The sequence below is a fragment of the Pholis gunnellus genome, assembly GCF_910591455.1.
Source record: "Pholis gunnellus genome assembly, chromosome: 18".
Lineage (NCBI taxonomy): Eukaryota > Metazoa > Chordata > Actinopteri > Perciformes > Pholidae > Pholis > Pholis gunnellus.
In genome coordinates, this window is record NC_136545.1 from 13,865,927 (window position 1) to 13,893,022 (window position 27,096).

At 40.9% G+C, this 27,096-nt stretch overlaps 1 protein-coding gene across 1 annotated transcript in view; it reads right to left on the reverse strand.

Annotated features, from left to right (window-relative positions):
• The window catches only part of astn2 (astrotactin 2), a gene marked incomplete at both ends in the record, with an annotated part of 222,466 nt that extends 206,411 nt beyond the window's left edge, over nt 1-16,055 (reverse strand). The window contains one exon of the mRNA XM_079179557.1: nt 15,638-16,055. Within this exon, the coding sequence (XP_079035683.1) occupies nt 15,638-16,055 (418 nt within the window). The remainder of the gene's footprint in view (nt 1-15,637) is intronic.
• Nucleotides 16,056-27,096: the final 11,041 nt, after the last annotated feature.

The window sequence follows — 27,096 nt, forward strand, 5'->3', positions numbered from 1 at the left end:
AGCAAGGATATGGCCTCGAGACCAATCAAATGGCTTCTGCCAGTCAGTGCCATATGTGCAACATCACCATGAAGCAGCCGATTTGATTGGTACTATCAGTATGGCATACTGAGTGATTAAAATTAGTTAGCTGTGAGTGCCTGGGTGCACACTGTATGAAGATTAAAAACCTTGAAATACGGTTCAAGATTCAGGGAACAGAATTTACTGCAAAAAGATTTGATGAGAAGATTAATTCCGCATCCATATTGTCTCTCAGACTGTCTGGCCTTCCTATCAATTTATCATTAGACTTGTGAATGTGTGCGAGTATCTCATTATGGGCTCAGTGTAACCGCAAATGAGCGAAAAGCAAACTCCCTGCTTCCCCGTTTAGTCTAGGAGGCATCACTGCAGTGAAATAAAAAAATTAAAAAAATCAATATGCTAAATTATGCATGTTTTGATCCCTGTATATTATAGATGTTGACTTAAGTTGTGTAACCTTTAACAGTTACTGAATCAACAGGTTGGAAACTAAGAAGGCTGTTCAAACCTATTGACGGATAGCATTAAGTAGTCAAAAGGAATGTTTTCTTTCATGGAGACACCAGAAAAGACAGCACTCAAGTTGCAGTTTCCATTGGGAGAGAAAAACATTGGCTCAAACTCAATTAGGTTAAGGAGAAGATAGCCAGCCTGCAAGCAGCTACCATCCATTAGGAGACTGTAATAATGACACATAAATGCAATTAATATGACTGATGAGTGGCAACATCCTGACAATCATTTGCCTACTTCATCATAATAGTCAGTCTGGAAAATCCCATTACATCAGAGGATGTAATAGTGAAAGTGCTCAGGAATCAATCCGTCATTGGCTTGTCGGGGTGTGTATCAACGTCGAATCATCTGGCTTTGACAGCATCCAACAAGGCAAAGGTGTAGATACAAATACCAAATACACGAGACATAAATAATATCAAGTGTTTGGTTCAAATGTTTTTTCACCAGCTGCTCTCACCTCACCTTTTCGTCAAACCATCGACCTTATGTTTCTGTTAAAAGTGAAGTGTGATACTAAATCAAACTGTGACTTTTATCTAACATTTATCATGTACATTCATCCAAATGTTTGGCTCAATTTGATGATCTTTGACGTTCATTTTATGTCTTTTAAAACATCAATTCTGGCTGACAGAAGTTAAGTATGGATCCTGATTATTGATTTCTAGCTTGGCACGTACATCAACTTTACATGAGATGTAATTATTTCATTACCTCATGTTATGAGTCTAATTTCCATCCTTCAGTCTTTAGTTATTATGTCAATAGGGGAGGGACATACAACTTTAGATGCTTGTATTTTTTTACTTATTTAAAATATGTCTTTTTTTACATTTTAAAATAGTCGTCGTCGGAAGAAGTGGATGTAACCGGTGCCAGTGACTCGACAGCAGTGCGGAGATGTGCTCTGGGTGGACAGGCACTATATCCACATGGGTCTGCATTATGTCACGGCTCATGTTCTTCACAGTCCCACCAGCAAAGACACCTGACCTCTCTAAATTCCACATTTATCTTTCATTGCGTTTTTCCGAGTCACTCAGGGGGGTTCAAGGAAAATAATATTTGTACCTCCGGGGGGGCAACAAGTCACAACGCCTACCGTAAAAACTAAAGCGTGGGATCACGCAATGTACAACATCTGCCTGACAGCAGAGGTAGGCGGTGGTGGCGAGCACTTGATACGCTGAACGCAGTGGGTACATAGCCAGTTTATTCCTGTGCTCCCAACATTAGAGCAATCGGATTCAAGTTGAAAATCCACAAAGAGGCTCTTTAATAATTAATGTCCCCGATATGGTTCTACATTAAGGGAGTGAGATTCATTAAAATAAGCACCAGAGTAACACGGATTTCCAAATGTTAAGACATTTTTAGTTCCACAATGTGTCAAAGTTCTAATATGTGCATGGCAAAGTTGCCCGAAAGTTAGAAACAACAAAAACAATCACAATTGTGTGTTCACTTCACACAGAGAAGGCAGAGTATTCTCGCTGATTCTGACAGCCATAGTAACAAGCCTAACTAAGTGTTGATTGCTGGAGAGTGCCATTTTGAATGGACCCATTAATTCTGTTTGTTGAGCTGTCTCATTACAGAGTTAATAGTGCATTTGTCCTGATTGCGGTCATGTTACGGAACAGTGATCACCCTGTTGGGCTAATGGGTGGAAGGCACACCGCACACACACAGCAATATATGATGAGCCGTCTAGTTTCCTTATACCAAAATGTCCTATGCACATTATACCTAGTGACGGTCAACAGGGCAAAACAAGTTTTAAGTTTGGGTACAACTATTTTCTATTTAAAACTGTACATTCACAAAAGAATCTACCACAAACAAAACATTGTGTTTAACATGTTTGATGCTAATTACGTGGGAATACATTATAGGTTTTATCCAATCAGGATGTACATGTTGCTGTGTACTAGATGATTGGTGGGACTCTTGCTTCCCACTACTTCTGCTACATTTACAGAAATGGTTTTAATCAATTCATTTATACATGGAAATGTGTAAGTAATGCTCTCCAGCCTATGATCTTTGATTAAAACCATTAGTGTAAATGTAATATATATATATATATATATATATATATTAGAAATAATCAACACTTCCATGTGTTCTTTTATTTCCTTCATTTACCTAACCAAAAATACAAAAGTAATAAGTACATAATAAGTAGTAGTCACCAAAAATGTGTACAGCAGGTATGTCTTGCCAAATAAAATGAGGGCGTTGAATGCATCTCCCATTATATTTCATTTTACATTATATTTTGACTGTATTTATACATTTTGAATCATGTTTCTTCATAGTGTCCTCATCTTTGCATACAGGAGAAATTAATATATAATTTAGGCCCAACTGTCAGTAAAAGTAATCTTCAAAGTTGTGATTTGAGAGCTTACAACAGATGTGAAGATAAAGGATACTGTGATGACAAAAGCACCATCGGCATATCATCTCTACCCTCCAGCAGTGGGTGTCTCACACAGATAGGTTGCTGCCTTTGGGGATCTCACGCGCAGAGATTTGTGAAAACATTTCACCTAAATAGCTGGTAGTCACACAGCATCATCCCCTTAACACCTTTACAATAAAAAATGAAATGGAGGTTGTAAACCTAGGGAATAGTACTGCAACTAATGATCATTTTCATTACCGATTAATCCGTAGTTTCTTTTAACTTAAGTTCTGAAAAATGGGAATGCACAAATATACATCTGTCCTATCTACAAATGCCATCTGTTTGTTAGACACACCAGTATCTGCTTTAACATCAGACATATATAAAAACCTGCATGCGCCTCTGGAGGAGGAGCCAAAAGGACATTGATTCCTTCCCTTGGACGGCTGCTATCGTGTCAGCTGGCTTCAATGCATTCTCCCCGTTCACGTGATGTGTGATTTATTCATTTAGAAGAAGTGACATTAACATGAACATCAGGCACGAGTTTTTCATTCTCTCACTGTGATAAAGATGGGAGGAGTATATGTCTACAAGCCTATTTGTGTAAGCTAGCAACACTTGTTTTATCACCACTGGGTCTCTGCATGACTGCATTACTTAAATGGTATTTGTGTCGAGACTTAATCCAATCCGGTTTAATTTGTACAGCTCTACAAAACAGCCTACTTCTAGCACTAAAATGATAATGACGGACACAAAAAAAAGGTATAGTTGCCACTTTAAAGAAAGGCCCATCTAAATACATCAATTTCAGTTGCCATGTACGCTATATTTAGAACATTGTCACCGGTTTACCTTGCCGTGAGGCAGCCATTTCCGACAGAGAACTGAAGCTGTGCTGTCGGCACGCATGCATGCAAAGCAAAGTTCTGCTGTGGACAGTGGCAGACACTAAAACATATTTTAGCCACGTAAAAAAAAGGCCCAAGTCACACAAAGACACCGGATGTCTCACGGCAAGGTAAACGGCAAGGTAAACCAGAGAAAATATTCTAGATGCAGCATAAACTTCAACTGGAATTTATATATTTAGGTGGGCCTATCTTTAAAAAGGTGGCAAAAATACCTTTGCCGCTTCCCCCATCCACACAGCTGTACATCGCATTGATCAGTGTGGTAACTCCCGTCTGCTTCTCCAAACCGCGGACGTGCCACCCATCATATACTGTAGGTTGTACACCGATTGTGGATAAGTACCTTACACAACCCCACTTAAAAACATCCAAACTATCCCTTTAACCGGTCTGAAGACACATCACCCACCGGTGACCTCAGGAGAGCATGCTATGCAGTGTTAGACTTCCAAGGGTAATTGCTGTTAGATCAGAGCTAATCCAGAGCCAGACAAAATACCTGAAAAAATGCTGTGTGCTGTGCCTCTGAAAGGAGGCGAGGAGGATACAACCGTGACATACCAATGAGCTTCCTGTGGATAAGCATACACTATGTGAGGCCAAGTGCCGATTTTCCCCTCAGGCTTAACAGAAAGGCATCGGCGCTGAAAACACCACTAATCCAGTTTCACTGATGCTGTATGAAAGAAATGATTAAATCCGACGGAGACATATTCTAAAATTGAAAAACGTAAGGGTGTATTCTAATGAAATAAATCAATTAATGAAACATATTGAACTTCATGAATTAAACCTACAGGCAGCAATCCTCCAATATGTAAAATGATTGCAGAAATAGCCTTACGACCCAGGCAGATGCATATTAATGTGCACTTCCAGAAATGTTTTTACAACATTTTACAAGATTACATTTGAACACATCACGATAACGTTCTCATTTACCTTTGCACAATACTCATTTTTACTGAATAGAGTTTGAACGCCTCATACTGTAACTCGGTTATTTTTGCCAAGCAGGACTGTGGTTTTTGAAAAAGCCTAAAAGAAAATAAATCTAGAATTGAAGACATTGACAACAAGCAAAGCAAATGTCAAGTGGATGTTACCCTGAAATGGTGGATTGCTCTCTCTGGGTTGGAAAAAGAGTTAAGTTTCCCAGTGTCTGGTTCAAAAGTGAGGGTAAAATACAAGCAGCCGGAATGAGTTTTCTTCATAGGGTGGTCGGGTTCAGCCTTAGAGATAGGGTGAGGAGCTCAGATATCCAGAGGGAGCTCAGAGTAAAGCTCTTCAACGTCAAAAGGGAGCAGTTGAGGTGGTTCGGGCATCTGATCAGGATACCTCCTGGGTGCTTCACGTTTTCTGAGCACAGCACACTGGTAAGAGGCCCTGGGGTAGACCCAGATCATGCTGGGGAGATTATATATCTCGTCTGGCTCCAATGCATGGATGGATGAGGGTCTGTGTGATTCTTTTTGTGGCTCTCAAATAAAGTTCCTTTGTAAAAACGTATACAATGCGGCCATTATCTAACAAACCACCAATGGTTCATCACAACTTAATCTACTCTTCCCGAGGTCATGTGAATCAGAGTGCAGAAATCCCCTTTGTTTTGTCTGAAATCAATGGACCCATATTATCAAGACTGACAACTGGAAAAGCGAAGAGTTAAGAGCGTGTGTCCCTGTGCAGATAAAGCCAACTCCACCAGGAACTTGGACAGATGTGCATGATGGAGCGGAAAAAAAGAAAAATTGGGGGAGGAAACCCCATCAGTCGAGGGGAGATTAATGGTGCACAATCTTTATCTGCGAGGAAATCTCAGATTGTACAGCTTGGAGGGAATGCAAATAGGTACAAACAAGCCAGCATAGATAAAAGGTTTAAAATCTTTTGTAGGAACCACGGGGTATGATGATAGTGAGCTGTGCAGAGCTGGCACGTCGCCAAGGTGCAGAGCAAATTCTGGTGGGAATCAAATTTTATGGGTCTTAAACATCATTGTGACCAGCTTACAATGAACAATGACTCTCCCTTTCCTCTTTGAAACACACACACTGCTTGTCATGTTTGCAAAATAATACCCTTATGTGATTTCAATAATTCCATTAACTAGGTTATTGGAGACTATTTAACTACATCCCCGTGGTAATGATGAACTAACACACATGCAAGTACTATAAAAACACAGGACACACACTCGTGCAGATTCCGATTTTTTTTTTCTTTCTTAAACGGTGTAAAATCTATTGACTCAAGAGCACAGTCTGAGTGAAATTAGTCTGAGAAGTTCAGAATAAAAGCAGAGGTTGGCCAACAATATAGTGTGCACAAAAGTAGCAAGGACGAGAGAAAAAGAGAGAGAGAGAAAGAAAGAGAGAGCGAGAGAACGAGCGCAACTTGGGCCCAAACAGAGTGGAACTGGGCTTTCATCCTGCCTGTGATCTGGAAAGCTAACCTGTCAACCAGTAGGAGGACATTTACAGGCCGTCTGGTCCGTTTGAAGCCGGAGGAGGGGGTGCAAGTGAATCCCTGTGAGGCAGGCTCTGGGTAAAACATTCATTTTACTGACAGTTTGATGCCGAGTCTGACTTCCATCTTACTCCTCACTGGTCTTGATTATGGCAGAGTGGTGTGGTTGTGTTTTGTAGATTGTCAGAGGATCGACTGCCTCAATGAATAAATATAATTTGAAAGAATACCATTTCCTTGAACAAAAAGGACACTTTGTGACATCAAAATCACCCACCAAAAGAATAAATTGTAAGTGGGAAACATAAAACACTGCTTAAAAAGGGGGGAAAGTGGACACATGATGCTTCAAGAATTGAGTAAAACACTTACAGCTATTTTTGGCAATGCGCTGCTTTCTATTTCACATTATTCCTTTTAATCCAGAAAGATTGAATTGGTCTTTGTTGCCATGTTTGTTATTGGTAAGAAGTGGATACCAAAGGGAAAAGAGACTTTGAAAATAAATGCATTGTACTGAGACGGACTAATCCTTTGATTTGAACTAAAGTAATTATGTATGAAGAGGCAAAAATTGCAAAAAGAAAAAAACGAAAAAAAAAAGGGAGTATACATAAACGGTCTACAGAAAACAATTAAGCTGCTTTATTCAGCACTTCTATTCGTCAAAAGCTGTTTTTCTTGTGTGTCAGAAAACACAGAGCACAGAGCAGTCTGCAACCGGCTGGCTGAGGTATCAGCAGGTAGGCATGCAGCATTTCCATTACAACTCTCACAAGATAAGTCAGAAACACGGTCGCAAGTAAGAGCAGTGTCCAGGCAGAGGAAATCCCACCTGCACTTAAGCATCCTGATAACTCTCGCATGAGGATGAAGCGACACCGCAGCTTCCAAACAGGAAACTGAAAATGTGAGCACATACGGCCTCAAGAAGCAACCGACGACGTTCATGCCATACACGCACTTACTCGGTCTGCTCTCTGCTCATGTTTCATTTAGTTTAGACAGCCGGGGGCGGACTTCACTATTGTGTTCATTCATGTCATCGGGTTTGTCAGAATCCCCACACCGAGCCAGAACTGTCTTTAAAACAAGAACAAACTGAACAAGGCTATTTAGCAGGGTAGTTAGTGGTGGCTTCCTCTTATTACGTACTGTACTGTGTACATACTGTAGGAAAGGGGAAATATTTGAACGGAACATTTGTAAAAGCACACACACACACAAACACAAACAAAGGAATTAGGCTACTTTAAAGATTCAGCATTCATTTCAAGCAAAAGCAAAGTTCTGCCAATCAACTGAAATTATGAAATATATAATAATTTGCTTAAAATATTCAATAAACGTTACATTTTTAACTTGCTTTTCCAACATCAGCTGAAAATTTGAGTCAATCAAATACCAATCCAGTGAATTCAATGAACTAAATAATACTAGCAAATGCTTCATCTACAACAATTCCTTGTTACGTTAAACACTTTTTTTTTTGGAAGATCACACATCAGTATCGATATGCCCAACTTTAACAGGAGAACAAAAAAAAATCAGATCTGGATAGAAACCTAGAAGAAAAAAAAATATTTAGATTTAGATCCGTTTCCCATTTTTACCAGCTGTGGCGTCGTGTGACAGGTATTGTTTCCACCCTGTGTACATGTGGGTCATCATGGCAAAATGTTGTACTGGAGACACCTCCGGTATCGGGAACTACCAGAGGATGTTTTCAGTACTTGTGTTTTTATGTCTGTCTGTCTGTGGACAGATGTTGCCAGCGTGATAGCGTGGCAACTATGCAAGATGCAGACATGAAATGTAAAAGGTGTGTAGTTGAGATCAGAATGTAGGTGGAGTTCAAAGATGGGTGTGTTCAAACAAATTGTGCCGAAGTAGGGGGATTGGATGTGGCCATCGTGGCTGCTGTGATCCCATCACGAGGTAGTCGCTAGTTTATTTAATCAAATCAAAAGGTTATGTGTGCTCCTCCGACAGTATACTGAAGTCGTTTGATGCAAATGCTGTATCGTCCACAGATGGATGATCTGTAGGCAGGGTTGAACTTTGTAAAATATTCAGCGTGTCTACACATCTTACTGGGTTTTAAATATATTGTGTGAAAGTTGATGGATTTTACCGAGCTCCAAATGTCTGGCTCGCGTTGTAAAACGTATTTTCCTAAGAGAGCAAATACATTACACAGCCTTTGTCACATGGGGCATTCCATTATGTGGCGGGGGGACACAACCGAGGAGCCAAAGGAGCAAAGGGGGCAACTAAATGGAATTGCTTTTATAAATCAGTGTCACATTATGCATCCGGTGCACAGACTAGAAAGCCCCTTTACAATATACAAGCAGTAGGTTTATGAATCTGTTTGGGAATCAGCTTGCAACATGCTCCTTTGTTAGATACACTCCGGAGGGGTGTTCTTTGATAGTCCAGCTTTACATATCAAGATGAGTTGGTTTGGACTTAAAGGGGTACACCGCGATAAAACAATGCAGTGAAAAAGACAGAGGGTGACAATAAGTTCAGGTTTTATTTATGAAGCTAATATCTGATTAAATGCCGGACGTTTACATGAAAAGAGACATGAGAGTACTGGTGAGAGTCACTGGGCTGTGCCTGAACCTATAAGAGCTTTCAAAGCCACAGTGGAGATCCGATGGAAAATGCTAAAAGCTGAGGTTGCTAACAGCAGCTGTAGTCACGACACAGGGCTTACTGTATGTGTGTTATACACCAGCATGCTCCGGTTAAATTTCGAAATATCAAATTCACCACTTCCATAATTAAACTTATAGGCAGACAGAAAAAGCAAACCCACACCTCATGTTTATGTATAAGGAAGAGTAAACACTTCAGGGTCTGATCTACCCATTTCTTTATTTATCCTGCTGCGATAAACCAACCCCAAAAGACTGCATCTTAGCCGATTCATTTGTCATATACTGTCTGTTTAAAATGAAATACAAACTATTGAATTTGCCAAACATCATCTTTGATCTTCTTTGCCAATTAATAAAATAGGGGGGGAAATGTATGAACGACTGTGCATGTTGTTGCTTTGCATGAATCAGGGGAAAGAGCTTGTGCATTCATGAGTGGTATTTACATAAACTCCTTTATTCATTCTGTCAAATAAAAGCAAATACAAAAATACCCCTCTTAGCAATGTTAATGATCAAATGATTATCTTGAAATCAAATCTGTCCAATTCCCCCACAATGCAAGACTAGAGAAACTGATGGCAAAAGAAAAGCACTACGGATTAGAGCTCCTGCTAAGGAGAGCAAGCAGCATGGGTCACTGACCATATTCATCCATTCTTCTCAGGCCATCACTTCGGCCTGTCACCAATACACTACACGAGCTTGATTCTTCATTCTCTGCCAGAATGGGTGAGGTAATAAAAACTCAGAATCCGTTTGTTGGTTTTTGGAAAAACACTCTTCTTGCAAAAGAGAGAAAGACATTTCTCTCTACTGTATAAAAGGGATGGGACGATATAGGACTTTATCGTGCATCATGACAAAAAAAAGAAAAACTCCACAATAAGTTGATCGCGGAGAATTTCCATTACGGGGATAATTGTGAATATTAAAAGGCTGTTTAGCTCGCTGTGATGGTAGAGAAGTGAAAAATAGAGCCTGGTTTTAAATGATCATGCAGACAGAGAAAATGACACAACAACAGACTCTGTGATCTTATGATTACTTTATTAAAGATTGTTTTATTGCCGTGGTTTTTTCACTAAAAGGAAGTTTATGTGATTTGAATTGATCATACTGTCCTATGCCTGCAGGGTCCAGACCAAAACTGTAGATGCACAAAGTCCAAAATATGTATTAATGCAAAGTATTTATGAACTCTTAGCATCGAACTTCTAAGGTGGGCAGTATACATGGACATTACTTCATGAATCTTAGACATTATAAAACTGTGTGCACAAGCCTGATTTCCATTTCCAGAGTTAGAAATAACTCGCCGTAGAAATACTTCTTAATCAGCCGTTCGGGTATGAATACTTGTCTTCTGTCTTTAATTCCATGAATGAAAATAAAGACAAAACCCAATTCCACTGCATGTCAACAAATTGAAAGCATTCACCCGAAATCAAATGAATGGAACAACACAAGGAATGCTTCCATAAAGAGACCAATGACGCCATTGCCTTCACAGTCACCAGATCCCGATTTACTACCTATGGGACTTTTGTGGACCAATGTGTTCAACAGCACTCTCCACCACCACCATCATCAAAACACTAAAAGAGGCGATATCTTCTGGGAGAACGGTGTTTATCGCTCCAGTTTTCATAGCCTGAGGATGTTCTGGTGGCTCATTATGGCCCAACACTTTATGTCGGTTTCCCCTTTCATTTCTCACACGTCGTGCGTCTCCTTGGCCAAAGCTGTCAAACAATGTTACAGCTGCCACCTTTATCCACAACTCCAACACAATACTGTTGCTTTGTTTAACACCCAGACTCATCAATCCTTCACACATGCGAGTGTAACAAATCATCAGCAGTGGCATGTGAATCACCATCAATCCTCAAAAGCATCTCATAAAAAAAATTAATATACATATATATTATCAGAAGCCTATAATTGATTGGCAGTAGCTGTATATGCTCAGTAATATTTCACTTCACCATGTTTACACTTGTCTCAATGCACATTCTTATAATAAAATACAAAAACGGACCCTGGGCCGTAAATGAAGTAGCTGACAAATCACAGTTGAAGAAGACACTACTGGCAAATTCTTAGCACAAAGTGGAATAAAAATACAACGTCGAGAAATCGTGCGATACTGCAGCCAACCTCGTGTATGACGAATGTGAATCACAGCAGGTGAGAGCAGACCAGCCAGCCAGCACAGTGTGTAATGATCAAAGATAAATGCAGAGCTTCCGGCCTGTCGAAAAAAAACCTGCCATTTTGCTGTATAAGACCGAACGAGGAGACGCGAGGCTGAAAACACTGGGGTAGGGCTTTAAGAGTACAGAGTGTGGTTAGGAACAGAATTCCCACTACAAATGAGACTGTAGTAGAGCATTCATCTTCAAAAGACAGCCTCCTGTAGGTTTATTACAGCAGGTCAAATGATGACAAATAGACCATTTGATGGCCTGCACAAGCTCCACCATGGATCCTATTCTCTCTTTACTCTTTACGCCCTCGGTAGATCAGTTGGATGCGCTTGTTTGTAGAATTCCCAACGACACTCCATTCAAAACAGCGGAAAATTAAGTGCCATGCTTAAATTTCAAGTCTTCCCACAAACTCCCCATCCATGTCCGCGCCACACTGTGTAATAACTCCCATCTCTCTTGTTGACCTTTACCACCCTCTTCAGTGCTCGTCCTGCACTGCTAAGCTCAACCCCTCCGACATGAGATTGAGATGCAGTGCAGTGTGCACATGTTCTGGGCACACGGGAAGCAGAGCGGTCCAGTGAAGGCACTCTTTTATTTTTGTCTTTACCACTGTTGCTTTCAATCTCCCATCTCCCCTCCCTGAGCGTAGCAGGGAATGCTGCAACTCCTGCTTAGAGCGATGGAGCGAGGCAGAGGGGGGGGGAGACGCAGAGAAGGGAGACGCAGAGGGGGGAGACACAGAGGGGGGAGATGCAGAGCGGGGAAAAGGCTGATTGAAAAGCCAGAGCTCAATAAGATGCGCAAAAAAAAAAAAAGATGAGGTGGAAAATTAAAAAGGTGGAAAGATTTTGTTTCGATGGATGGAGACGATAAAGGACAGGGGGACGTGTGCTCCTGGGTTAAGTGCCTGAAGGTTTTTCAAAAAGGTGAACTCCTAATGAGGTGTTTACCAAGTCAGCCATGTTGTTAAACATATCGATCTCCACCCAGTCCCACATCACTTACAATGAGCAAAGAAAATTATCTCGTGGGACCAAGCGTAGAAGCATCTCTCACTCGAATTTCCAAGTTTGACACGATGAAGTTGGATTACGGCACGACTGCAACTGCCACTAACATTCATTATTTAAAAGTAAAATGACGGTGGATGGAGTATGATGACCGTAGGAGGAAAGCTCTGATGCAGAAAAAGTTAAAACACTTAAATCCTTGAACGTGGTTTGAACTTGAAACATCTTTTTTTTTCCTGACAGGGAAATACACCCACACGAAAAACAAATATATATGTATTAGCAAATCCGTCGTTTTTTACCAAAAGTAAAGAAAAGAGAAAAAGAAGAAACCGGGGAAGGAGCCCTGTACATTTCCTCTTCACTGCCCTCTCTGTTCATCCATTCTCCACGACACTTGAGGTAATAAATCACAGCTGAGCAGGCAGCAGGCCACAGTGGGAAAGGGGACTTGCTGTCCTTTTCCCACCTTCCCTAACCTCTGACGTTGACGCCACCAAAACAATCCCACATCAGACAGAATCGAAGAAGCAGACACAAGGCTGTGCTCATTATGGTTCCGTTGGCATTTGGCTCATAAGGTACGCCCCGGCATTTTGAAATATGTCTAGTATTTTTATCAGAAAATAGGAAGTGCATTGTGTTCTGTTTGAAGAGAGGAAAAACAGCTACTGTGAGGAGGTGTCGTGTAACAGGAACACGTGGTTTGCACCTTTACACGTCAGTCAAGTGCCGCACACTGCCTGATGAGGCAACATTAGTACATTTTCATGCAAAAATAGGGAGCACATAAGTCTGTGAATCAGTTTCTTAACAATGCAAACCAAGCACGGGAGGTCAAAATGTGAGACGCTAACGGCAATCTTCAATGCGTTTACTCTCTGGAATCGCAGTCGGTGAGAAAATGTAAATTTTTCCGTTACTCAAGACTCAAAATATTTCCCCTTTGAGTCGTTTATATTATTTCAAATAGGTCTCACATGATGGGAGGCAGCGTTTTGCTGTGTTGTTAAGAGTTTTATTTTGTTTTTTTCCCCACAGGCACTGATGTTAAAAGCCTCAGAACAACAGACATTAGAGGAAAAAAATAGAGTTGGTGGGTGGTTGCCTCAATCCAATACAGTCTACGCACTATACAGTCCTATATAATGTTCAGTGGGTATGAAAACATAAAAAAAAGAACAAAGGGATAAATGACAATGCATACGCTCATATAATATATGCATATCTGACTGTGTATTGGATGAGGCTTAGGCTTTTGTAGCAACCTGAAGCACCTGAATTTACAGTTTTAATAGGAGAAAATAAAAAAAAGGTGGAATATCAAGGCAACACATGAAATTCTGATCATAAAAATGCACTCTTTATGTATTTAAATGTGCTCATTTTGCGCTGCTGAATCAACAACACTGTGTATTGCCGTGATGTCGGAGCGCAGCATTTCATTTCACGAGCAGAACGCTGCCACTAATTCATCCATAAAGAGAGCAACGCTGTCAAGATGACCCGATGCGTTACGGTGTTGAATACTGAACACATGCAAAGCACAGGTGACACCAAAATGTCAACTTCTTGCCTTGGACTCCTGTGTCAGGATCTTAGCACAATTATTATATGTGGGTGTTCACGTCGCTCAGCAGGTGTTCTACAACAGCTTGCGATTTCCTGATAGACAACACATATATTAAAGAGGAAAACAACAGTAGACTTCATTATTTTACAAAGAAACATACTGGGGCTTTTTTGTCATAAATGCCAGTTAAACCTCAGGATTTATCGTGCACACAACTGTACTCGAGCTCTTCTTCAGTTTCACAATGTGGTCACCGGCTTAGGCGAACATGCTTGCATTAAAAATATTAAAGCCCTTTTTCTTTCTTCCTCCTCGTCCTACTCCTCCCCCTCCACAGCATACAGTCATGCACTGGAAGAGCGAAGCAGCAAATTTGCTAGCTGGCTGACTGGGAGGACAGAGAGGCCTTTTTCACCAGTCAACGGCTGTCCTTAATGAGAATAGAAAGTGATTTACTAGCTTAATGCTCCGGCCCTCAGCCTGCGTGCGTGCGTGCGTGCGTGCGTGCGTGCGTGCGTGCGTGCGTGCATGCGTGCGTGCGTGCGTGCCCGTCTTTGCTTCGCGCAGCCAGTTTACTCGGCAATCCTCATACAGAGAATGAAACTGAGACCGGGGAAAAAGAGGGGGAGAAATAAATAAATAAATTTAAAAAAAAAGATAACAAGCCAGAGTCCGAAAACCTCAGTAATGAGACATGGATTTTCTCAGTACCTCCACTAAGTCTTGCATCTTTGTATTTGCCATACAACTGGTGTTCTATTATACTGAGCGCATACAGTTGCCCTGAACTGATTGGGAACTGGAAAACATAGGAGTTTTGCAATTATAGTCCATGCTGTGCGGCTTATTGCCTTTAAACACACAGTACTGTGTGCTTTGCACTCTCTGCACTTTTACCGACACGTAAAAAAAAACAAAAAGGGGGCAAGTATAAGAACATCCATCTTTCTCAGGACTCAGTGACATAAGTGAGAAATATGCAGAAAGCAAGGTAAGCAAGTTCCCTTCATGCATAGTCTGCTCCTCTCACAAAGCCGGGCACTTTCCAACTATTATGTCCTCCATGATTATGAAATTAGTGACGCTACTCCCAAGATCATTTTAAAGTCAAAGGCTTTCACAGGGAACTTCAGATGACCCGTCGAGGTCCAGTGTTTGTTTTTCTTTCCAATGGGTTATCTGTGACTAAGCCCTGCACAAAGAGGGGACGTGCAGGTTCCCTTAAAACCTACCACGGCCGAATATTGACAGTGATGCAAACTCTCCTCACACCACGCAGCAGTGTTCTATGAATTTTGTGCTCAATTGAGAAGAAAATACCAATTTCATGCATATTTGCAGGACCAAATTGCCTTCCTTGATTGGGGCACCACACTTAGGCTATGCGTGAAATTCAAAGTCATAATCACGTTCAACCACAAAATAGGAAAGCCAGAGAGAAAGGACAGGCAGGAGGAAGGACATAAAAGAGTGCCATTTAAACACGAGCGGTACTTAGTTCGTATCCCATTCGGAAGCACGAGTAGTTTAAAAGCAACAACAGGAAAAGGGGAAGCATATCACCCTTTTTCACCAGGATTTGGTGGGCTGCACATCATGCCGCCTAGACCAACAATATAGTTACCACTGAAACCAGACAATGTAATGGAAACAGGACAGGTGATTAAACGCCAGGGAGTGCGTGTGTGTGTGTGTGAGTGAGTACATGATTTGGGAAATGTAGCTCAGGGTGAACACAAGTCTACCATTGCGCACAAACGTGCAGCTAGGTTGACTGGTTATCACGGTGGAGGGGGGAAACATCAGCAGCACAGCAGTTCTTACCGAGTGTGAAGTAGGGGAGAGCTGTGTTGTCAAGATCATCCATTACGGAAATTCGCCCAGGTAGATCTGTTCTAACGAATAACAGGAGTCGGGATTCCCCCCCTCCCGCTGCTGCTCCTCCTCCTCCTCCTCCTCCTCCTCCAGTTCCTCCTCCACCGACAGCACCTGCTCCAGCGGCAACCCCGCCACCGGCCACGTTCCCCGAGGCTCCGCCGGTGAAGCTGAACTCGTTCTCCCGGAGCACGGGCAGGGTAGAGACGGTTACCGCTTTCACCTCACATGGCGCCTCCGCGTCGCTCTCTTTGTCCCGCTCCTCGTCGGGCGACGTCGCCCCTCTGCTCGCTCGGACCGTCAAGGTCCACGCCAGAAAGAGCCCCGCGAGGAGGAGGCGGAGGTGCGGCAGTCCGACCCTCGCCATCCCGCTTCCTTGCGTGTGGTTCTCTCGCTTTGAGCGCGGCTCATAAGCTGTCCGTTCACTTATAGTACAGTCGCTGCAAAGGAGTCGCGTCCGTCCAGGAGGCGGCAGCACAGGTGTAGTGAGAATGACATCTCTCGGCTCCTCTCTCTCACACACACGCGCGCACACACATCCGTTTGTGTTCACACCGCGGGACAACAAATCAATTAAGCACGGAGAAGCACGTGTTCCTTTTTTTTTTTTTTTTTGAAGTGGAGTCAGGACGATCGTCATGATATTTTCGTTTCGGTCGCGTGGCTTAATTTATTTAAAAAATAAATAAATTCACGCGCTCTCAATATCTGATGATGATCTGAAAAAAATGAAAGTAAGACTTCGGATTTCTTCAATCACATGGGACTTTTATTTTATTGTGAAATCGGCGATTCTGGTAGAACGAGAACTTTGACTTTGCTTGTCATAAAAACATACGTAAGTGAATAAAATAAGCAGATGTGTGTATGGGGGACTCTAGCCACATCATTAGCATATGCCTCAGTTCTTCCAAACATATCGTTCAAAATGCATTCTTGACCTTGGAAGCAGACATTAACTGAACAATATAACCTCGAAGTCCATTTAGCACTGCAGCTGTTCTGGAGCTTTTGATCATCACTTGGTCTTCATATTATTACTATGTATTATTAAAAGTTGTAGGACAGGTTCAAAGGTCATTCTTGAACTGGCAAAAAGCAGTTGACTAAACAATCTCACCCCAAGCAAATATTTTATATTTGAAAAGCATATACAATGTGTAATTGTTGTTTTTGTTTAAACCAGTTTAAATCAATACCTTCAAAAAACAGCCTAAGGCACTATTTCAATAATAAAACACAAGGAATTATGTTTACCACACTAATCTTAAATAGTGATTCATAATAAACAGTACGCTGCAAACAATAGCCCCTCTTCATTTTATAAATGAGGCAGCAGGTCTTCAACAGCCAGTGCTCAGCAGATTTTCACTCATCCATACACCTACTGTCATCTCATGCCCTTTTACTACCAATCTTATCCAGCTCGTGCAAATATAAAAGTTTCTAGATTCTAGTCTACTACTTCAACTAACTGCACAGTTTCACCCAAAAAATCCCAGTTTAGAAGTGAAGTACATTCATCCCACCTTGAAAAATATCACCACGTGTCACTGCACCAGACATGAAAGTGAGGAATGTTCATCGCAAAATCCCAAGAGGTTCTGAAAAGCAATACAATATAGTAGTAAAAATGTTCAACTGAATTCAATAAAATCTGAATTTAATCTTAGAAATAAGTTACAGATAGTTTAGAAAATGAATATACATTAAAAAAGAGCTAATCAAAGGCTTAGTGCACAAGTTAATATTCACCTAATGCTTAAAAAAGAAAGTTACAAATGTAAGGAGGCAGGCTGTTCCAAAGCTTCAGCGTTACCTTGATCCACAACCATAAAGTCAACATAAACAATGGTCACCTAATTTGCTTCATATCAGCTTTTTGATATTTTGAATGTTAGATTCTAAATCGAATGGATTGTGAGTTTAAGAGAACCATAGATGAGGCAGGAGTTCAAGGTCCTTTATTCTCATGTCTATGTTGATTTATTAATTAGTGTGTGTTTGTGTGTCTGGTTTTGGATCTGCAAAGGGAAAACATTAACATTTAATCAGATGTCCATAGAAATGGTGTGCAATAATACAAAATAAAAAAAAAATCAGATATTAGATAAGGAAATGTGCTTACAGGACACACACACACACAACATGGTGGAGGTCAAAGACAGAACAATCGGAGCGGTATATATAGCCTCTCATTTGGGTGAAGCGATGCACCTGAGGGGGACATGTCCTTTAAAGGCAGGAGTGCTAGTGCTGTCCTCCCTGCCTCATGTGCTCATGTGACCTTGTCATCATACCGCCTCTTCAATCAAGAACATAAATAAATAAAAATGAGAAGCATATCAACATATTAGTTTGGCCTTCTTTAAAAAAAAAAAAAAAAGTCAACCTTGTTGCTTGTAATTTTCTGGCTCACCCAAACATTAGAATACATCTGAATAGTTGTCACTCTTTGCGAGAGAGACAATGTGTCCCCTTGGGCTTTGTCCATGGTGCTGAAACATTTAAACGTACACCGTGTTCCAATGCCATACATACACGTACTACACGGTATGTAGTACTTGTCCACTGATATTCATATTATGTTATGCAATTAGTACCTGAGAAGTGAATGCAGTGACTATAGAACACAGATGTTAATTAAACTAATTAAACATATCCTTTGAGTGTTGCATGTGGGACAAGAAGTCCATCAACACACACACACAAACAATCATACAAATGTATGCATACTAACATCTTTGGGCATACTTAATATGTGTCACTACTACGGTGAGGACATACTGCTTACTCCAAATTTCTTACAATTAATATGGGAAAAGGCCACAGCACCAACCGTTCTCTCTGTCGCTCTCCATGGTGCTGAAATATTCAAACACACTCTCTGTGTGTGTTTTTCCTCATAGTGCCGAAGTGTTCACTCACATGATGTGTGTCAGTAATCTTGAGCACTTAAAGTAGGTGCACTTGCACACGGCCACTGGTAAGTAGGCAAAAGCATGTTCCTTTTGAAATAGAAAAAAAAGACTACGGGAGCACACTTTTCCCAGATCGTGAGTGCAGCCCATTGGTAAAAGTAACACACAATGACTTGAACTAAGCATGCAGATGACATGTATACCATTAATACAGGTGCTCATGCATTAACTTACCCAAGTCAGTTTTGCTGCTGGTCGACTGAAGGTGCCTGCTCTCTCCTAATAACTTAAGACACCTCAGTCCGAGTCGCAGTGAGTAGGAAGGACTGCATATTTGCTGACGCTTCAAGGAAAATTAGCTAATGACGGCCAAAAAACATTTTCATCACAAGCCTTCTTTTTAGGAATATAGTTGCTAAGAGGGACTTGCAAGTCGCCAAATCGGTGTGTTTGTCCGTCAATCTGCCAGTAAGGCACATTCACTCTCCTTGGCATGAGTAAAAAAGGGCAGCGGCCAAAACACTCACCCTCCAATTGATGCACACTTGCCCTAGTAGTACTGATGTGAATATAGTCAGAGCCATTCAATTCAAACTATTGATATTGTTAGTATTAATATGCACCTTTAAGGTCATCAAGTTGCCTTACATGTTGCTTTGGTGTGAATACAATTAGTGTGATGAAATATTGGCAGGGCCATGACATCTGTAACTTTTAGTGATTTTTTCAAAAAAGCATTGATGAATAACACAACTCAATGACAAATTATTAGTATGTTTTGTGAAAACAAAATCACACAAAAAAGAAAATGTGCTTGAACAACTCAACCAAAACTCGCCTGAGCGACGGGGCGATCCTCATTAGTTAAGCGAGTTCCAATGTGTCTTTTTAATCCACCACACAATAGCAATCACCAAACATGTGTCGAACAAGTCTGCACTTAACTTGCAAACACTGTACTGCAGGTCTCTCTCTGTGTGTGTGTGTGTCTGTCTCTCCGTGGTTTTGAGATATTCAAACCCCAGATGTTGTTCAAATCAGCCCTGGTTGTCAAACTGTTTATTTAAGGGACACTATTCAGTGGCTTTTGCATGTTTGGTTTAGTCATACCGAGGCACATCCCAAACATAACTGTGCAACAGTGAACATTGCCCCCTTTTGGGCAGTGCATCCCATAATCTGCGGGCATCAAAAGATGCCACAGAATACCAGTTGACAGCTGACCAAGCTATGCGACATGTCATAAGTCACCAACTTTGGTCACGGCGCTCGAGAGGCGAGGACGCGCTGCCACTGACCCGTTGTCTTCCCGTCTTTTCCGAGCATTTCTTCATGCATTTTTAAGTGGGAGTAACTAAGACACGAGGAAAAAGATGAAAGGAGGAAAGTAGGGTAAACAAAGATGAATGAAAACAAATGAGAGGAGCCTCATGTGCATGTGCTCGCAAACTTGGTCTCTCCCCATGGAGCTGAAACATTCAAACACTGAAGTCTCTGTTTCTCTCCATTCAAAAGACACACACATGAAATTCAATCCAAATCAAATACTGTTTTCCTTTCTCTTTTTTGGGGGGAATTTGATTATTTAGAATATCACAGAGCCAAGGCCACATCTTTTTTCTTTATGTGCAACACACTACTGTCATAATTACTACAACAAATGCACAGAACACACATGTATCCATGTTGTTCTCTTTAGCCACCGCACAAAATCACCATCAGAAGGTTCCTGTGAGAGAATGCTTAACATTCAATGATGCATGGATTTCTATTTGCAACCCTTAGTAACTTTATTGCATCCTTACATAAGAGACCATAATGCACTTTTTGCAGATATGTTTGCTTTGTTTTTTTTCCAACCATGGACCACTTTCCTAACTGGCTGAATCAGTTTTGTTAACTGTTTTGTTTCTAAGAGGTAAGCCGAAAGCTATCTTATTCATCTTGCTGGTGACAATTAAAGTATGCATGGGGTAAGAAGCTAATTGGTATCCTTAAATCACTGTTTAAGTTCTGTGGCTCAAGTGTTTAATCCATACTTTAAAGAACTAACATCAAAGTGAACCCATCCACACCCACCACCTCTACATTCATTTGCATTTGGGCAACTTTCTCCCTTTCCCTGCTGTGTTAATTTGACACTTTAGTCCGTCACAACGATTTCCTGATAGAATAGTTGGCTGCAAAGATTAGCCTAAAGGGCAAATCTGGCATGCGTTGCTGTCCTCCTAGTGAAGGTGCTGACACTGGATAGATCTAGTGAGGGTCCACAGAGCATATGCCGTCGTCTCGCCGACGTGACCTCTTTTGCTGATAGATTTCATTGAACGCTGTCTGCCTTTAATGGGTAAACAGTAACAAGACATCAGATAGGATTGATTGATGTCGGTGTGTTGGGCGAGGTGGCGGAGAGCTGCAAGTAGCAACTTAAACAAGGCTATGGAAAGGAACATTGCATTGTTACTTGCTGATGGAGAGCTGTGGTTGGTGATGTGAGATTTATTGCTCAGGAAATTGCTTCGACCTGAATGCTGTGGCAGCCTCTGACTCTCTTAAAATTGAATTTGATAGACAACAAGCTAATGTTCACTGCACCTGAGATGGTTAAACAGATTTCCGTGGCATAATGAGCAAAGGACCTGACATTTTCCCTCCCCACTTCCTTCAGCCAGACTGGCAGAGTGTTGTTTAATGTCAACAAATCATCGAAAAGTATCTCTTTCTGCTCTGTCCTTTGAGTTAGGTGTTGATGCTATACTTGGTAGTATGTCTGTGTACCAAGTCCTCGTCCTAAGATTCTAGTATGGTAGTCTAAATCCCTAAAAAAGAGCCCGCAAATCTGGAATTAAAACGAAAATGAACAGTACTTTCCCCTCCTTCATCCATTATTTAAGAAGATATTCAGTAAGCTAAAATGTTTTAAGTGAACCTGTGCAAAGGCCAGCTGTAGAAATCTGTTGCTATACAGATCAGTCTATAAATGTGTATACATGAGTGGGTGTAGGGCACAAACAGCTTAATGATATATGCATTTTCTGCAAGCAACACCCATCAGAGTTTTTCAATATATGCTTTAGATACAGGTTAGAAGCCTGCAAGTGGATCGAGATCCCATGGGCGCCACGGGAATTGCGTGAATGTCGGAAGTGGGATATATTTATTCTAATGTGGGCAGTCAGCATGAACTTTGCGGACCGATCACATAATAACATTTAATATATTAATATGTGAAGCTAGTATGACTGGACTCAACCTTTTTATTTATTTTTTTTACAATTTTGATACAGCTGAAAAATGTCGACAGCCATTCTTGCTTTGTGAGGCGGTAATTATGCACAGTGCTAGTTGGAGCTAAATGCTAATGTCAGAATGATAAAATGTTCACAATGCTAAGATGTTGATTCTGAGCTGGCGAAATTCTTACCATGTTTACCATTACATCGCTATTTAGCACCACACACAAAGCACAATTGTCGACGATGAGAATATCTTTTTTTTCATGTATTTGGCCATAAACCCAAATGCTGGAGAAATTGAAATTCCAAGCTGGTGATGGAGCTAGATGATTTTAAGGGATTACAAATGTGAAGAGGAGGATTGTCTGTACCACATTTCTTGGAAACCCATCAGAGAGACTATTAACAAAAAAAAAAACTCAAAAAAAAAGCAAACAAAAATGAATCTCGTGTTGGCGCTAGAGGACCATAGATATCTGCAACACATTTTACTGCAGTCCTTCTGATAATTGTTGGGATTTTACAGTCTGGACCAAGGTGGTGGACGGACCGATATTTCCATCAACAGAGCCCCGCCTAAAGATGGACTAAAGAGAAAGTACTGCGTAATGAAATGAAGCCCCACTAATAACTTGTTCTTGCAGCTTGAGTGGAAACAGTCTGGAGAGCTATAGTGTGTTGTACTGGCAGTGTTTTCCTGTGCAATCTTTGCTAATTGATTAGTTTAAGTTATCTGGAGACTGCCCCCGTTCGGCAGGTGTAAACAAAGAGCCCCTCAATTAGAAACTGGGTTACACCTGGAGGACAAACACACACCCACAAAACACACAGAAGCACACAGAAACGACCCCTAACAAATTGGTTTAGTGGGTGCTGAGCACACATTCCAACAAATGTGTACAGCAGGATACTGATAAGTCCTTTTAGTTCCAAGTAGAGAGACTTCAAATCTGTTCCCCCAATTTGTAGAGTGATGTAACGCATGTGGGGGCTGGACCTTGACAGATTTCATGGTTCTTCAAAATGGCTTCCATCAGCACTCGTACATTTTATGAAATCAAGAAAAGATAAGTGTGTTGGGATGTAATTATGAGTGTTTCAGTTTAATCTGCGGATTCCTCTCACTGAGTGAACATCTCAGGAAAAGTTGGATTAGTGGATTTTTATTCATTTTATGGCGGCATCAGCATTTTGTTCACGGAAATGCATGTGGTTTTGTTCTTGTCCTTCGTAGAGGACACAATAATTTACTATTTATTTCACTGTCACATCTGAGACAGCTCTTTTACCAAAGCAGAACACAACTGACACAGAACGGGAGACTAAAGCACGAGTTGGTTTATGAGCAGATGAGAACCCATAAGTTCTTCTGGAAGTAAGTTTTGTCCCACAAACGAGTTCAAAAACTTTCAGGTTCTCTTTGAATGAGCTCTGTGGCCTAAAAACCACATATCAAAAGCAAACCGAGTAAAAAAACTTCAGCAAAATACATCTAAATATCGACTTGTCTTTTATGTTATCTTTAATTCATTCTCTTGGTTGATGTGTGTGTGTGTGTGTGTGTTCGTTGTAAATGAAGCCCCTGCACCCGTTACAGCACGTACCATTAAGTGAATGCAGAGTCGGTGTGTGGTGGCCAGCAAACAGCAGTTAGATGTGGTAGCGCATTTACACACAGAGACCTCTATTATGTGAATAGGTCTGTTGTCATTCAGGGCCATGTCCCACCTCATTGACAGGTCTGTGGCCATCCGAGTGACTCCGAGTGGTAGAAAATCTACCTCTGGATGACCCCACCCACTGCTCGTATCATCGTCCATCATCCCCGTTGAGAGCTGCCAGGTCAGCTGTCACCTCTGTTTACCGTCCACATCCTGGCCCACCGACTCACCCATCCGTTAGTCCCGCCGGTGACAGACGGGGGTAGGTGGGACAGTCGGGCAAGGTCAGAAGTGTGGCCTTACTCTCATAACTCTGGCCTTGCTCCCTGCAGTTACGTTTAGCTCTCCTTCCTGCGTTCCTCACCGATCCATCTGTCACCGGCATTACGAGCAGTGCAATATATTCCTCCCCCCCCCCCCCCCCAGGCATGTTTCATTACAGCGTTCAAGCTGGTGCACTTGGACTCTACTGCAGAGAGTTTAAAGAGCATTTAAATCTATTTTTTTTAGTTTTTTTTTTTTTTAATCAAAACACAGCGTGGTGTATTGTCAAAATAATTATAATTACAAAACAAAAAAAGAAGTGCAGGACGTGGCAAAGTCTGAAAGTTATTCCATGAATATAAATAAATGTAAGAAATGAAGGTTTGTCAAATCTAATTTCACTGCTGCTCTGGGTAATTTCCAACAACGTATCTGAGCTGCGTCTGTGTCTCTGTGCGTCCACTTCCTCCAGTATTAACTTAGCTGTCCTTTACTTTTCATTGTGCTTGTGAAATTAATAATCAGACTTTTATATATATTTCACCAACAGATGTTGGTAGTGGTCTGTTAGGAATGCATATATATACATATAACTCATTTGGTTTTGCTGAATTTGTCTGACTTTACTGAAAACTGGATGATCTGTCAATTTAAATGAGTATGGCTTTCTCTTGTTTGTATTAGCTGAAAAGTATTTAAAAACACATGTTATAATATGCGTCTCTTACTTTCAGACACATCTGTTTTGTTCCCTGAATTGTAGACTGCAGCTCTATGTTAACGTACAGCTTGATTGTACAGAGAGATGAAGCCAGACTCCAAACTAGAACAAAGAACAGAGATTATAAAAGATCAATTCTTGCCTCCCTGTTTTGGCCTCCAGTGGATTTAGAGACTCTCATTATAAATTCTCTCCAACAAATTCCTCTACTGAAGGGTGAGATGTCTTTGCACTTCCATAAAATCTAAGATTTAAACGTACCCCGGGCAAGCTAGATTTAGTACGTAACAAATGTGAAATCCAATCACTGTCAGAAAAAAAAACCTTCTCAATGAGGGAGTACGAGTATATGTACTTCCAGCCCCTTTTCAGAGTTTTATTTTTTACTTTTTATGTGGCAAAAAAAAACATGTTTAACTAAATATGAATGGTAGCAAAGTATTTTTTACGTAACTTGTCTGGAGGGGAACCTTGATTAAAGGCCAAAGGTGATGTGTTGCTGGGACTCTCTGAAGGAAGAAAAGGTTTATGTTTAAATCAACCAAATACAAAGTGTACAGTATGATGTATTACTTTATAATCAGTAATGCATGTGTAGTTTCATGAATCATATTTTAATATTCAAATAGTTTTAGAACATATTCAAATATGAATATCCTTGTGCTACTACGCTATGACTTAATCATAAATTAGAGATGGGTTTTATATGAATATTGCATGTGAATCTTGTTTTTCTTGCAATCAATAGTCTAATAATTGCACTATATGAGGAGATCCTTTGAGTAATTAAAAAGAAAAAATTGCCATGAGTTATACATTTTTAAAACAGGAAAGTTGTTGTATTTCAGTTATTAGAGATACAAACAGAATACACATTGTGTTCATGCAGTATTTAGCTTTTTCATCGTTCATACCTCACAATACCAGGCCACCCTTTCATATTCGATACTTAACCTTTCAGTAACAAATATTCCAAAGAGAGCGGGAAAGTGTAGCCAGTTACATTTATTATCCTGCTGCAGAACCACATTTTACTGCAAGCTGAGCTCAGCAATCAGCAACACACGTCATGCCTTCAGAGTCAGCTTCTACGGCACTCTTGACCTGATACAGACACAAAGTACCGTACAGGATTTCAAAAGTGGAGGAGGGGGCGGACCTGAGTTACTAGCGTTGCAGCAGAGATTATTAGAGCGCCACTGTATCTCTTTCATCTGGTCATGGTGCACTCTGGTATCTACTCCAATGCCCCTGGCTCATCAGCAAGACCCCAGACCTAATTTGCAGCTCCTGACATGACCCTCCCACACATTGACTGCTGTAAAATCGGTGCCTTCACACTAATTAGATGGAAACAGAATGCAATTAGAGCGACTGATAATTAATGCTGTGACTAAATATGAGCCTGGAAGTTTCTTTCCTTTTTTTTTTGGAACACAGCTTCAGTGGAACATGATTGGATACGGTAGAAGAGAATATCCCCTTTTGAGTGCTGCATCTTAACATTAAGCCTTAGTTTGTACTGGTTTGGTATCATTTTAAGGATGAGTTAGCCCAATCTATTCACAAGTACACTCCAAAGCATATGATTGTAAGATGTCAAGACACCGTTGTCTGTCTGTTGTTGACTCATTACAAGCACCAACGCATGTTTGGTTTGGTTTTGGAAAATATTATTGGCAGTTTAATTTGTGCATAATCACAAGTTTATTTTCCTTCCTTTTCGATTTTGAGCTAATGATCGAGCAATACGTTACAGCTTTGCCAGGGGCTGGATACTCATCCTCTTCTCGTGAGCTTATCTGACAGACAGAATAAACAAGGGAACATCTGCATTACAAATGTGCGCTCTGAGGTACAGAGAGCAGTCAAACAGAGACAGATAATTAAGATGCAAGACATACAAGGTTGCTACAAACCTGTTTAAGAGTCCAGAACAAACTCCCGACTAGTATATCAGATTTGATTAACAAACAGAGTAGTATCATTCTAATTGTGATACGATCTAGCACATGTCTTGTGCTTCTTTAAAGCAAGTATTTGTAAAATGAATTTGAATAAAATACATTTCTTTGAAGTCAGATATATGTATAAGAAATACGCGCAACAATATGCAAAATCTACCCTACTTCAATGTTTTCTTGAGCACAATTTGCATACAAACCCAAATATATCCAATTTGATGAAGATGTTGGTTGTGGTCTGCTAGAGCAGCGCATAATGTCGAGCTGTTTTTGATGAAGGCTGAGAGCCGACAAAATAGGTTATATCTACAATACTTGAACATGAGAGGACTATGCTTAAGGTTAGGTCAGTTTGCATTTAATATTATGAATAGAATATAATAGTTCAGTGCACACCAGGTGCACACATACAGAAGCCCCAAAACCTTGAATATGCTGTACAAAATCGTCTACACACTGACTTGATTTAAATACACGTACTGTCCTAAACCCTAAAACGAGTGAGACCACGTCGAGCTACGATCAGGTGGCTGCAAACAGCAGGTAAATTAATTGGCATGTTGACTGTGGTGAAGTCATCTTGTGGCAGTAATTAACACCCCAATAGGGGGGACCGCACAATCAACACCAGCATAATGAAT